General features: G+C 48.0%; 1 protein-coding gene across 3 annotated transcripts; it reads right to left on the reverse strand.

Moving 5' to 3' along the window:
* Positions 1–1,640: 1,640 nt before the first annotated feature.
* Positions 1,641–14,090, reverse strand: MKS1 (MKS transition zone complex subunit 1). 3 transcript variants are annotated; one of them, XM_065731647.1, is made up of 17 exons: positions 14,004–14,090; positions 13,707–13,863; positions 13,042–13,197; positions 11,936–12,033; positions 11,596–11,724; positions 11,184–11,288; positions 10,726–10,834; positions 9,825–9,881; positions 8,851–8,893; positions 8,304–8,366; positions 7,478–7,548; positions 6,650–6,719; positions 5,290–5,397; positions 3,881–4,014; positions 3,254–3,336; positions 3,074–3,171; positions 1,641–2,623 (listed from the first exon to the last, which is right to left on the reverse strand). In XM_065731647.1, the coding sequence occupies exons 1-17, from the start codon at positions 14,081–14,083 to the stop codon at positions 2,517–2,519; spliced, it is 1,668 nt and encodes a 555-aa protein (XP_065587719.1). In that variant the 5' UTR covers positions 14,084–14,090; the 3' UTR covers positions 1,641–2,516. The 3 variants fall into 3 exon arrangements, 2 of the variants coding, with proteins under 2 accessions (XP_065587719.1, XP_065587720.1); XM_065731648.1 differs by lacking the exon at positions 13,707–13,863; XR_010621921.1 differs by lacking the exons at positions 1,641–2,623; positions 3,074–3,171; positions 3,254–3,336 and having other exon boundaries at positions 4,007–4,093; positions 4,879–5,397.
* Positions 14,091–14,213: the final 123 nt, after the last annotated feature.

A 14,213-nucleotide genomic window follows, 5' to 3' on the forward strand; every position in this document is an offset into this window, starting at 1 on the left:
GATGCCAACCCCTCCCCCCCCCCCCACACACACACACACCCGGGATCATGGGAAACGTACCTTCCCACGATCCTCTTGTTCCCGGACCTGCAAAGGATGAACCCACCCGAAATACCCAAACAGGAATTCCTCTTACACTGCAGAAATCCTCACAACCATTTTGAAAGTCAGATTTTTTTTTCAACTTTGACCACATCGCGAATGAATCAGGCTGTGACTGTGTCAGCCCTTTCTGATTTTCTGCGTTGCTTTAGCACAGGTGGGAGGACTCAAAGACCCGTGTACCCAAAAGCAATTCCGATGCAGGAGGAGTCCACAGCCGTTTATTTTTGACCGATCCGCTGGAGTGCGTCGTCGCCCAGCTCAGCAGTGCTCTGACGTGCGCTCAAATCTTGCTATCAGCTTCAGAAAACGCAGGCGGTACCTCGAAGCATCACACGCGCGATGGGGGCGGCAGGCAGTCACCTCGGCAGCTACCGCTGCACTCCCACCGCGCAGGCACAGACGGTCTGTCCCTCCGCACGCCCCGCACGTGTGCTCCTCCCTGCCCAGAGCCGCAGCACCGCTGACCCCGCAGCCGCTGACCGCGGGTCCGTGTACGCGGTGCCGCCCGCAGAGCCGCGCGGGGCCGAGGTCGGCCCGAGGGACGCGGGAGCTCCGCTGGCACTCCGCGGTCCGAGGTTATCGCACCCCACGTAGTTCTCTTTTGAGAACTGCCGGAATCTGACGCCGGTGCAAAGCCGTTCCCCCATCGTGCAAATGCCTCATTTCGTTCTTCCTTTTCTGTTCTGTTCGCTTGCATCCTGTGAGCCTGCCAACAGCCCGCAGCCTTGTCTTCCACCCAGCCAACGTCCCTGCCCCCGCCCTTTGTCTGCGACGTCTATTTAACGAGCAGCCCGCAGGGCCCCGGGGACGTTCGGCCCCACGCAGACCGCAGCTCACCAGGCGCGCCGCAGGACGCGGCCTCCACCGGCGGCCCACGGAGCAGCTCCGCCAATGCCGCAGCCACCACCGCGACCCCGTCCGCCCTGCGGCAACGGCAGGCGGCGCTCAGAAAGCGGCGACGTGCTGCAGCCGCGGCAGTACTGAGGGCTGCTTCCCTGCCCTGCTGCCCGCACCCGCAGTGTGCAGCACCCCCCCTCTCCCCCCAAGCTCCCTGCACCACGGCTCCAGCCCCTCCTGTTGGCTTTCAAGTCCACATGGCCACAGAGGTGCCCCTCTGGTACAGAACCCAGGGAAATTCCACCTCAGGGAACACCCTCACTCTTGCAGGAACATCAGTGTCACCCCATTCCCCAGCTCTGTCTGTCCCCATTTGCCATCTGTGATGTGATCTGCGTGCACCTGACGGACACGCGACCCCACCCCCCGGGCTGGGCATCTGTGCGAGCTCTGACCTCAGGCCCTGCACCAGATGCCAGTTCTCATTAGAAGATCAGTGACATTTTCCTACATGTGCCCTTATATGGAAATGCTGTAAATTAATTTGCAAAAGGGCATACTCAAAGAGCTGAAGGCTTTCCCTAAATGTCTTTTCAAGCAGCCCACCAAGGCTGCAAGCACCAGGATGAGAATTGCTGCCCCACAAACAAAAATAGGGGAATTAAAAAAGTTGAGAAAAGAAGAAAGTGGTTAAATCTAGGTAAACATACACTTCCCCAGGCAGCAATGCAGTATATTGCAGAGATGGAGCAAGGAACCACATCTCAGACAAAGAGCTTAACAGTTCAAAGTTCGGCTGCTGTGCAAATGTTACAATCTGTTCTCATCTGCACACCATCCAGCCCCAACTCTTTCATGAACTAAAGGGAGTATGTGTTTTCAGCTGTATTCCCAAAGCCCGTCTGCTCATCCTTGCAGACACAAGAGCCAGAAATCCCACCGACACATAAATACAGAACGTAACCCTTTTCTCCAGTCTGGAATCTGTCATACATTATTTCCTTGCTTTGGTTTCCTATTTACAGGAGATGAAGACCATTCTTTTTTTCTATGAATGAATCAATTTTAAAACACAGGTGGTCAGATTCCTTTTACTGAAAATTGACACACAACTACAAATGCTGATGAAAACTACCAGTATTTCTCAAGAAGTTAACTACTCATTTAATTAAATCTCAAAAAACATTCATGCCTTGACCTTCAACATCACTCTCTCCTTTAAGAAGAAAAGTAAATTTACCAAGTCAAGTAGACTTGATATTTTTCTAATCACTTACAATTCAGTATTTGGAAAGTTCATGGATCTCATGTCAGTATCTCAGTCTGCTCAGCAGAAATGTGAACAACTGGTGTTATCATTAGGGCCCAGTAACAAAGTGCCTTGAAACAACAGGGTACCCGTGGGAACACAAAGATTCTCAGTATGGACATGCTACAGACTACCGCCCCTGTCCAGAGAAAACTGCACAGGAAGGACTTCAAAGAGCTTCGGGGCATGGGCACTGGGAGCTTCTATCAGAGAGAAGACACGGGATTCCCCAGGCTGGGAGCAGCGGAAAGCACCAGTCTGTCAGTCAGGGTTCTTGTGGCTGCCGCACACTGGAGGCAGAGGTGCTGAGGAGCTCCTGGGGAAGGCTCTCACGGGCCTCCTGCATCCGGCGCCGTGCCCGCTGGAAGGCCTCTGCAACACAGCAGAAGACAGCAAGTCAGAATGCATCAGACAGCCACAGGGAACCGGAAGGACAACTCAGTGCACGTTGCCCTTCAGAGCAGGAGCACCACCTGGCTCCTGCTGCTCTCTTCACTGTCTTTGCTTTGTGCATAATGGATCAGAGACTGACCCTGTGCACCACAGCCACAAGCCGTGCTTGGTGCAAGACCAGGTAGCCCAGCCCAGACTTTGCCCTCATGGAGTGAGTATCGCTCCTGCCTACTAAGGGCAGATGCCTCCTCAAATTTTTAAGCAGTGTCAGGTCAGAACATTTAACTTCTGCTTTAACTCAGAGGGAGTTACAGCAGGGATAATTCCATTCCCAGCAATGGATTCTCCTGAAATATCCTGACTACCCTATAAAAAGGAGGCAAAAGTGAACCAAAGACCCTCCACAAAGAGTAAGACTGAAGGCCCTACCCAAAACATTGTAGACAGAGCTCTGCTGGCTGTAGCCCCCAAGGCGGTCCAGAACACTCTGCATGCGATGCCTCAAGGCACTGGTTTCCAGAAAGGCTCTGCAAAGAAGTACAACCCAAGGTCAGGGCTGGAAGAACAGAGCGCACAAGACAGAGCTTGTGCTCACTTTGCTGCACTCACTTAGACTGCTGCAGGCAGTAAAGCCGGAACGTGACATTCCCTGTTGTTTCTGTGTGAAAACCAAAGTGGCTCAGATGCTTTCCCTGCAGAAACAGCACCAGTTAGAGAGCCTGTAACAAACTACAGCAGGCTGACCCCAGCAGAAATAAGTGTGCCCCACCAGTTATTAAACTCCTGCAGCAACAGAATTTCTCCCTGCCCTACTACATACAGAAACTGACATCACAGAGACAAGCAGACATTTCCAAGCTGTGCTGAGGGCAGGACCTAACCACTGGGAAGATGATAGTGCAGTGCTGGGAGAAGGGTTCAACCTCAAGCACTGTGTTAAGTTTGGGTGCCACAACAGGACATCAACCTATTGAAGAGATCCCAAAAAATGGGCAACAAAGATTGTGAGAGGTCTTCTCTAAGAGGCTGCCAGGGGAGCCACTGTGGCACCAAAGCTGCCGGAGTTGGAGAAGTGCAGGACATACAGTTTAGTTGTGGGTAATGCTGTGTGGAGCCAGGAGCTGGACTTGATAATCCTTGGGGCCCCTTCCAACTTGGGATAAACTATGATTTTATGATTCTAAGAGCATAATCCACCATTTCCCAGCAAGAGCAACATCCCACAGCTAAGCCTACCTTGAAGGTTGTTGGTATCCTGGCATAGGTTATGTCCTCCAGCTCAGGAGACCCACCAATGAAAAACCTCCTCATCTCAGCAACTGTACCCAGCTCTACAGGGCGCCAGGTAGGGATGGTGAACATGTGGAGACCTGAGCCAAGACAACAGGACAATCTAGTAGCACTGACCAACAGTCCAAAGTCATAGAGGACACCATGTCGGATGGATACCTGCTGCGGATATCAGGGTCCGAGTGGATTGCTCTCGGGTGGGGAGCAGGACAGGACTCAATACATGAATGATCAGGCTTTTTTTTCTATTACCCGGACAGCCTTATTCTTATAGTGTTTAAGACAGGGGCGTACAGAGAATGGCACACAATCATTGGCTGAGAGCCTCAGAGAAAAAACAACTTTAAGCAGTTCCCAACAATTAACAGCAGTGAGAAACCATCCTGAGGGAGGTAACTCTGGATATCATCCTAATCCTAAGAAATCCAAACAGGAATGCGTTGGCGGCGGGTGTGAAAGGCAGTGCTGGCAGGGCGTCCCCTGTTCAAAGTGCACTTTTCCTCTCCCACTCGCCAAAGACCATCTCCTGCTTCTGCTTTTCTCTAGGTTCACACAGTGTACTTTCCCCTGAGCGCCGTATCAGTGTGGCCAGCGCATAACACAGAGCCCAAAGGAAAGCTAAACAGACTAGACTACCAAGGACAGCTTATTCTAAAAATACCTATAGTTACAATTATCAGCAGTCCTGTGAAGCCTTCTTCACTGAAAGCAGGGTGAATAACATAATCACAGAAGTTTCCCATAGATGTCTTGGCAGCTTGGGTTGCTCAGCTGAAGCAGTTCATGTCCGCTTTGAGTTGTTTGTCACTTGGCCTAGGAGCATCACGACCTCCTATCAACATCTAATACCTTTCCATGAGCATATAGTCTGTGCTGCAGTGCAAACTGTGCTCGTACATATCACCGTGACTTCCCTGCTCCTGCAGCCATTTCCCAACAGATACCTACTGATGAATACCTACTGATTTCTGGTGTTTTCCAACGAGCAAGCCCCAGCCACATACCCAGCAGTGAAACTACCCCCTTTACTATGCAATGATGTCAGACAAGTTGTGAGCCTGGGATTCCACGTGGGACAGAAAAGGTCTACTGCTATTGTAAAGATGGACATTCAGAGCATTATCACATACAGTTTTGCAACAAAACCACTGGAAGAGCAAGTACAGCAAAACACAATGCTTCTCAACACAGCAGAAGGTGCAGGATACATCACATCACTCTTTGCTGATTCACAGACAGCACACTATTCAAATGCAAAGGTAAAGCCTCCCAGAACTAAGTGCAGCTGTTCCAAAGAGGAACTCCCATTTCCCAAGACACTTAACATACTGCCCCAAAGATGCTTTTATTTTTACCTGGAGATGCTGGCAGCACCAAAGAACCATATCCTTCAACGCGATACCTCTGCCAGAAATCCAGGGACAGAACCTCAAAGTAGAGAACAGGCCACTGAGGGAGGCAGTCTGCAAGGAAAGGGAGCAGATCACAATTTTCTGAATAACGAAGAACACTATCACCGAGAAAAAAAAAATCCTAAACACTTCAGCTCCACTAGCAATGAGTCCTTTCTCTACTTCTCCGAAAACGACAAACCCAGATGTATGTGTGATTACTTTTCCATGTAAAAAATGAACCCCCAGACTTGAGGATGAAAATGCATTGTTAAAATGCTAAAAAATTGGGAAAATATCTTTGTTTTGGTGAGACTCTGAGAATCATCAAACTGATTCTTCAGTTATCTTTGGGCAGTTACAACAATCTTCTGCAAACGATGCAAAATGGGAGCCTTTTTTACTCAGAATGATCTCTGATCTTTCTTATCACTGCTGGGGACTATTAACTTGGATTGTTCTACAGGTCTTCAAGCATTTATTTTCTCCATGGTGAAAAAAACTCATCATATCTAGTCTAGGCAGAAAGTTTGTTACTGTTGGTTCAAAGCATATATTAGATTAAAGTGTCAAGACATGCTGCAAAGCTGTCCCAAGTGACTGCAAACCACAAAGCAGCAGGGTTGGTGAGGAAGGAGCAGCAGCTACACAGTGAAGCAGTAGGAAAAGGAAGCAGAGGAGCCCTGCTGAAAATAGAGCAGGAAATTTCCAAGTGACACAGACTATATAAAGATTACACAGGTCACTGAGTGTGTCTACAAACATTACACTCAGCACAGAGTTTTAGTGTACAATAGTACAATAATGTCCCTGTTTCTTCCACTGCAGAAACCCACTCTTCTGTGCTGTACAACAGACATGGCAATGCAGACCAATGCGCCAGGCATTTTGAGTCAGACAAACTAAGACCCAAGTCATTCTGGAAATGGATGGAGTTGAGTATAAGCTGGAAGCAAAGCAATGTCAACAAACACATACAAACAGCAATGCAATGCTGGGCAGGGCATAAAACAGCACATGTGCAGAGGCTGTGCTGTGACGGGGGGCACGTTCCCTGAATGAACATTTCCCTGAAGTGGTCACAGCACCAAGCCATCCAGAGTTCAAGAAGCATTTGAACAATGCACTTAGAACTATGGTTTGATTTTTGGGTGGTCCTGTGTGAAGTCACAGGTTGGAGCTGATGATCTTTATGGGTCCCTTCCAACTAGTGATATTCCAAGATTCGATGATTCCATTGTTTTCACCTGTCCTTTCTCCTTGGCAAGGGACCACCAATACACCAATTGCAAGGATGCAATCTCAGAGAAACAAGGAGACACACCTTCTGATTCATCTTCTTGGGTGAAGAATACCTCCAAAGTGAAGGGGTAGCAGAAGTAAGCCACGTTATCCTAGGAAAGGAACGAAACAGAGGTCAGATTCCTTGCCAAGAGAGTTCATCACTGGTACTGCAAGGGGCAGAGACTGAAGGGAGAAAAGGTTAAAAGACAGAAGTAATGACATCCACAGGACCTGCACACACTATCACTGCCATGTTGATAGAACAAGCTGTTAAAAATAATGGAAAATGAGAAAGAATAACACATTTCAAAAGACAATTCAGCTATTTGTACAACTACTATACACCACCATGGTCTTTACAGAACACCTCAAACAATATTCTTATTAAAATGCTATATGACAACAAACTTTGTAATATGCAATTTAGTTCACATAAACAACACCAGAAATTTAATAACATACAAATGTTGCTGTATCCAACAGCAGAGCTGGAGATAGCAACTGAAATAACTACCCAGACAGGAGGAAGGAATCGTTCTGAGAAATCAGTTCAGAGACTGTGTGCACACCATTCCCAGGCAAGCCAGAGCAATGCTCCATTAACTCTGACCATTAAATCACATAAAAATCAAACATCCAAAGGCTATCAGACAACAGGAAGAAAAAAGCGAGGTTACAGAAACTGCTCTGAATTTTGAGCATGGTGACACCATGAAAGATGTCAAGTACAACCAGAATGAGGCATATTCCTAATATACCGTGCACTTGGAAGGAGCTGTTATGGAGGATAAATCTGTAGCTTGTTAAACATTTCACCTCAGAGAATGACTTTTCAAACTCTGCTCTGCAGGTTTGAAAGTGTCCTTACCCAGCCCACTGTCTTGGTGGCACAGGTCTGAGTCACTCCTGAGAGCTGCTGGAATGCAGAGCTTGACCAGTCTGGGAGAAGAGAACATGAGCACAGTGGTGAACACCCTGAGTGAGAGGAAGGACTTATACACCAGAGCTGCTTAAAGGAGAATGTCAGGTCCAGACGTCCACCCACATTGAACTCCTCTACATGTGTTCTGCTCCATCTTGTTCTAGACATTGACTGTTCCCTAGATCACCTTGGAACTATGACACCACCAACTCTACCTTACGACAAGAGTACATCCTTATCTAAATGCACTTATTAGCACAAGAAGTATGTCCTCAGGCAAACATCAGGACATAACCAGAGGGAAGTCAGAGCCATTGCTTCAGGGGGGTTAAATACAAAGTAAGATGTCCACGTTAGTGCTGGGAACCTTACCAGTCAAAACTGAAAACGGTACTCAACATGAAAACATGGTGGTGGGCAGTGAAATCAGACAAGGTCATCACTGAGACAAAGAAAACAGGATGGGTCTTCTCTGCAGCACCAGGAATGAATGTGAAGTAGTTTGCCAGACACGATCATTGCTGACTAAGAAGTCCATGGACCAAATCCAGCCAGATTTGGAAGGGGCATGAAGGAAATATGCTTATGTTCCCCAGGATGTCAGTTTCCTTCAAACCACTGACTTCTGCACTTTAGCTCTGGAGACCTCTGATTAGATCCCAGACTCTACATTAACTTTTATCAGCTTTTAGCAGAGCTGATCTGACGAATAAGCCAAAGTATGCTTTATTCCTTAAAATGTAGTGATACTGCTAGAAACACCAATACTCACGTTTAGGGAGCTCTAGAAAGAAATGAACATAAAGGTTGTCATACTCATAGCCTTGAGCTGAAACTGAGAAGAGAGAATGAATTTCAGCTGCTCACTTCCATACAAACCCCTCCAGTATTCACTGAAGACTTCTGAGAGAGGCAGCCCTAACGACCTTGGGAAAAAAGTTACTGCTGGAAGCTGGGAAAGGCCAGAGTCTTTAAAGTAACAGATACGGCCCTCAGAGATTATTCTTTCTCAGAATTAGCCCTGTCCCCATAAAAATAAAAGACTAGGGAGGTCACATATTTAATTGCTCTCTGTTCCCCTTTATTCATATCTGTATGTCTACCTAGGACAGCTGTAGTATTTGTAACCTCTAATCTGCAATTGCCACTCAAAGGGTTAGTCTGCAAAAGCAGGGGAAAAGAGGGAAAAGCAAAGTTTTCTAGAGAGAGAAACACCTAGTCTGAACCAGGATGTGAATCAGGAATCTCTGGAGCCTTCACAGCCTCACTTCACCCAACAGACAAGATTTGCCCCTACAATTACAGCTCATGATACTCACTTACTTCTCCATTCACAAAAAGCCGCAGTGTGCCAGGAAGTGTCTGTAAGAACAAGCAGATAAACAAGATAAAGGGCTCAGTGACCACTGGTGGAACCTTATACAATTCCCTCCTTGCAAGGTCTCATGTGAATACTTCACAAATGTTTGTATTTGAATAGTTAAATTTGCTTGTTAGGGAGGAATCATCACTTCTCATGGTATACTAACATCCTTTCCACAAGTGATCGCTCCCTCCAGAGGCTCACCAGAAAGACTAAATTCCCATTCTGCAGGAGTTCACTGCTCTGTAAATCAGATCTTTTATAGATTTCTAGAGGGACATAAAATGCAGCAAGAAGTCAACTGCAGGAATCATGAAATCACAGTCCTGTTTCTCCTGTAATGTTACCCAGAAGTACGAAACACACATCTCTCTCTAATGAAAAATCCTACATATGAACTGATTATCACATCTGAACTACAACAAAGAGTACAACAACTTTCCCACTTTGGCAAACAAGACTTTAGCAAGAAAGATTGCAGACTGGATAACTTAGTGAGCAGAGAAACTGTGTGAGTTTGAGGGATGGGGAGAGAGATGTTTATGTGAACAAACTGATACACAGATGTGTTTGACATTCAAGAAGTTAACAGCAATCTTTAGCACAAATATATAAACCGTCCTTCCACAACAACTTATTACAGCCTAAGGCCTTCAGCCAATGGATGCAGTCTCACAGAGACCGCAGCACTCAGTATGCTGCAGGCCTGACAGATGCATGTTGGACCTCTGCAGGTCCCAATATCCCTTGAAATAAGTCCCTTTCAGCCCAATTTTCAGTAGGAGGTCACAAAGTAAAAGCTGTCAGTGCACTCTCAAGAACAAGGAAATCCTTGAGGCTGTGGTACAAACAGCAACCAATACTGGACAGGAGAGCAGCCTCAGAAGGCAGTGGGGCATCAGGTCTATGCTGAGTGCCATTGGGACTCACCATCTCAAATTCTGAGCCAACCAGGCTGCTAAGGTAATCCCTGTGCCGACCGTACAGCTGAAAACACAGAACAAGATTAGAAAAAGTGTCTTTTTTGTTATATGTTATTACTTATATTACTGCAAAAAGTGTAACTTAAAAATAATCTAAACTGCTGATGGGTTTAGCTAACAGCTTTTTTGTTGTTACAGCAGATAAAAGAATCAAACAAAAGCAAAGATGGTAACTGTATAACATGAAACCAGCTTCAGGGAAGACCTCACCAAGACAAATCTAACACAAAAAGAAGCTACGAAGAATCAGCAAATTTTAAACAACATAAAGGGAGATCAGTGCAGGTAAATCAGGATTCCCTTACTGACCACAAAAACAACAGGGAAGCTTACAAATTTAACACTCAAACACAACTAAGTACCTTTATAAACATTTGCCACAGGCAAAATGACAGTTCAGAAAGGTCAAGGAACAAATTGAGATCCAAACAGCTCAAGTCATTATAAGTAACAAGAAATCATTTGATGAGTACATAAACAGCAACAGGAAGATAAAGGAAAGGGTTTGCCCACTTCTCCAAAGGAAAGGAAAACTTCTGGCAGGGGACAGTAGTTTGGGTGGTTTCTTGCATCAGCTCTGACTACATATATCAACTGCAGCCAGTAGCCAACACAACTAATACCAGTGGCAAATGGACATGGCCATCTACCTAGAGTAAGGGATGAAGCAGTGGGAGAATACTGATTGGAGCTCTTAAATTGTCAGGCATGATGAAACTCGCTGCCAGTGACACTCACTTGGCCAGTTTTTGGCGCTACAGCACTAACAATTATGTCTTATTTGAGAGTCTGAGATACCTCTGTCAAATCAAGACTGGTTAATACAATCAGCAGAGACCAGTTCTTACATCTCTGAACACACGCTGCTCACGCTCCTCCTCCTCTTGCTGCACTTGCACAGATGCATTCTCAATGGTGTACTTCCACAACTCTCGCTTCTGTCCATCCAACTCAATCCTGCAGAACCGAAAACACACAGGAAAAAACTCCTGCAACACAAGGGCACTAATGTCCATCTCCTCATTGCTAAGTGCCTCCCAGCATCAATTACTCAAAAAGAGAGACTTGCTTTTGTCCTGTACACACAGTCTGTATCCCTAGGGCCAGGCTCCAGAGCACAATGTATCACATGCACAATGACACCAAGCACAAGAACACAACAGTCCTGTCTTCGAAACCTCAGGAATAAATCTTAATAATATCCTTCAGTTTAAGGGCTGAGCTACTGCCCACAGTGTGACCAGAAGACAGCAATTTCAGCCCTCCGTACAAGTCCTGTGAGTAGTACCAGCCCTTCCCCACTCACCAGTAGGCTCCTTTGGTGTCAGTAAAATCAGGCTTCACTGTGATCACCCCATTGCCATCCACCTTGATTGTACAAAGAACATATTCATACTCCCTCTGACCAAGCCTAACGGAAGACATCAAGAAACACAAAGAAAGTCTGAACAGAGCACACACTTACTTAACTCTGGAACAGCAGAGCTGGTGAAGGCAGATAGAGGTACAGAAAGGAACAAACACTCCCATAGTTCCCTACATTAGGTTAAAAAGCCTTTTGGAGAGTCACAATGAGTACCTCCCTGAGGTAACAAGCAGAGATAAAGAGCAGCTGGAGTTACTCTTGGAACTTCCTCAACTACAGAGAGAAGCAGGATATTTGAGTAAGGATAAGGGTTTGCTTCAAGGAAATTAGGATCATTCAGTATTCTACTTACTTCCCATAAGGTCCCAAGTCCCCCATGATGTACATAGTCTGAACAGGAGTGTTAATCACGTGATTGTTCTTCATAAATTCTTCTGAGGGCTCCCAGGTGATGATTTTTGACTTGAGAGAACTCACTTCTCTGTCAATAACATAACAGAATAACTCATGGTCAACAGAACTCACCCAGCAGCCTGGCACAGCCAGCACTAAGCCCCCAGAGCAAGGAGTCAAACAGCCAGTTTCTGAGTCCAGCACAACTCAAGCCACCAGCTTCCACAGACCAGGCTGCCCTGCAGCAGGGACAAAAGGAAACCCACATCAGCAAGTGCTGAGCCTCAGTATGAACTCACAGCGGCTTACAGTCTTGTCTCCTCCTCCTCACATTGGCCATCCTCTCTGCCAGATACGATGGCATCTCACAGTCTGAGTCAGTTACCTTCTGGCAGTGCTGGAAGAGAGAAACAGAATAGAACCAGCTTAATTATAACAGGACTTTTCTCTCAAATGCAACTCTGCCCCTGGGAGACAGAATATTTATACATACAAGTGCAAGGAAAAGCTGCTTAAAGACTGCAGAAATCCTTCACTGCTCTTGTGGCAAACCATAGCTGAGATACACCCAAGAAGGTTACCTAAAAATGTGCTCCTTCCCTCTCTAACTGTTGTACCAGTCAGTCCTTGAAGCACAAAAACCTGTTAATTTTGTTGGTATGTGAACATATATATTTTAATTTGCATTTTATGTTTATCAGTGGAATTTTACTACATTTTGCTAGTTCGTACAGCATGCAAACTAAAAGATGCTTGCTCATTATAAGGACCAGAAAGACAGCCCAACCCTAGGGACAAAGACATCCCTACTCTGCTACTTAGATGAACAAAGCAGTCTTGCAGACAACCATCCTAGTCCTTCTGACATATCCTTGAAACCCTGTGCTTTCCACTGTCTGGCAGCAGAACTGTGAAAAGGCTGACTCCAAGAATTACTGGAGTAATGTATCAGAAGCTGCTTTCTTAAGTTTCACTCCGCAGTATTATGAAACAAACCAATTTTAAATAACCCATGTAACTATGTATCTGAAAACACAGCAAACTTGTAAGTAGGTCTTCTTGGGATGCTCAGTTCCAATCGACTCTTATGCTCTGTAGCTCTATATTCTGTGCACAGAATTCTCACTTCGGGCAGCAATGAGCTAGTTGCAAATTTTTTAACAACGTCACTCTGCAAAGCCAAGTGCCTCCAAGCTGCCCCTGCCCATTTCTCTGAAATAAGAAGACCTCATCCCGTCTGGTACACTGAGTAAAGCTGCCTTGCAGAAGCAGGATGTTCTCCTGCTCTCCAAGATACCTAGCACACTTTGCCATGGCCACAAACTGACAAACGTTCCCCCTGAGGTGGGCCTGGTGCTGCTGACAGACGCTGCTATACAGATTATGCAAAACTATGAGCTAGTACCTCCTCTAGGTTGGTGAATCGGTCATGATCAGTGTAGGTGAAGATGCGATGGTTCTTCCGACCTCCAGCCTTCTCCAGCTTCAGGATCTCTTCATGATACTGCTGATCCAGAGGAGTCTGGCAGGCTGATTCATTTTGGTACAGATCCACCTCAAACTGAAAGCATCACAGGGAAGGTGTAAAAGCTGAATTTCATCAGCACAGTCAGAACTATAGAAGTTCTGAATCTGAGATTTGTGGAGACACTCAAGTACTGCACATGGGTCCCTACAATACAACGCAGTGATACTGGCTCGGGAAACAGCAGCCGAAAAGGACCTGGAGCACTGAAGGACAGGTGCTGAACACACGAGCTGTGTGCTCAGGTGGCCGAGAGGGCCAGCAGCACCCCGGCTTGTGTCAGCAATACGGAGATCACCAAGACTACGGGGCAACGACATTCAGCAGCACCAAGCCCAGCAAAGGGACTGTCTGCTTGCACGGGGAGGCAGTGAGACCGCACCTCGAGTACCGAATTCTGTTTTGGAAACGCGTTCAGAGAAAAGCAACGAAGCCGGGAGGGGACTGGGGAAGGCCGCGAGAGCGCCCGAGTGACCGGAGCACCTCAGCCCGGGAAAGAGCGGTTGCGGGGAGGCGGCACCGCCCGGCCCGGCCGCGGCACGCACCTGGCTGAATAGCTTCTGCTGCCAGCCCACCTCGGCCCGCTCCTCCTCGGCCGGGGGCCGCCCGGCAGCTCCGTGCCCCGGCAGCTCGGGGCCGCCGCTCGGAGCCGCGGCCTGCGGCGGGAGGGGGGCGGCGGCCGTCACCCGCTGGATGCGGACCCTGCGGGGGAGGAGGGAGGGATCGTGAGAGGGAGCGCCGGCCGGGGCCGGGGCCGGGGCCGGGCCGGGGCCGGGGCCGGGGCCGGGGCCGGGGCCGGGGCCGGGGCCGGGCCGGGGCCGGGGCCGGGGCCGGGGCCTCACCGCAGCCTCAGGTTGCGCACGGGGTCCCGCGAGCGGTACACGCCGCCGCCCGCCTCCGCGCTCCACCGCGGCTCCGCCATTCCGTTGCTGGGGACGCGGGGGAGGCGGCAGCGCCCCCTGGCGGCCGGAGGGTGCCGAGCGCGACCGCTTCGCTGCACCCGCGGGAGACCACGGCGGGATTCGGAGCGCCGCGCCCACAGCGCCTCGGCA

This window comes from Cyrtonyx montezumae, unplaced genomic scaffold (genome assembly GCF_038088225.1).
Source record: "Cyrtonyx montezumae isolate F1298 unplaced genomic scaffold, pur_monq_1.0 scaffold_15, whole genome shotgun sequence".
Taxonomy (NCBI): Eukaryota; Metazoa; Chordata; class Aves; order Galliformes; family Odontophoridae; genus Cyrtonyx; species Cyrtonyx montezumae.

Bases quoted from the DNA above. Each gene is read 5' to 3' on its own strand.
- MKS1 (XM_065731647.1), bottom strand. From the start codon at position 14,083: ATGGCGGAGCCGCGGTGGAGCGCGGAGGCGGGCGGCGGCGTGTACCGC. The intron at 3,337-3,880 runs GTAGGCTTAGCT...CTGTTTCTGCAG, and splicing joins GGATACCAACAACCTTCAAG to GGAAAGCATCTGAGCCACTT. The intron at 3,172-3,253 runs GTGAGTGCAGCA...ACTTCTTTGCAG, and splicing joins TACTGCCTGCAGCAGTCTAA to AGCCTTTCTGGAAACCAGTG.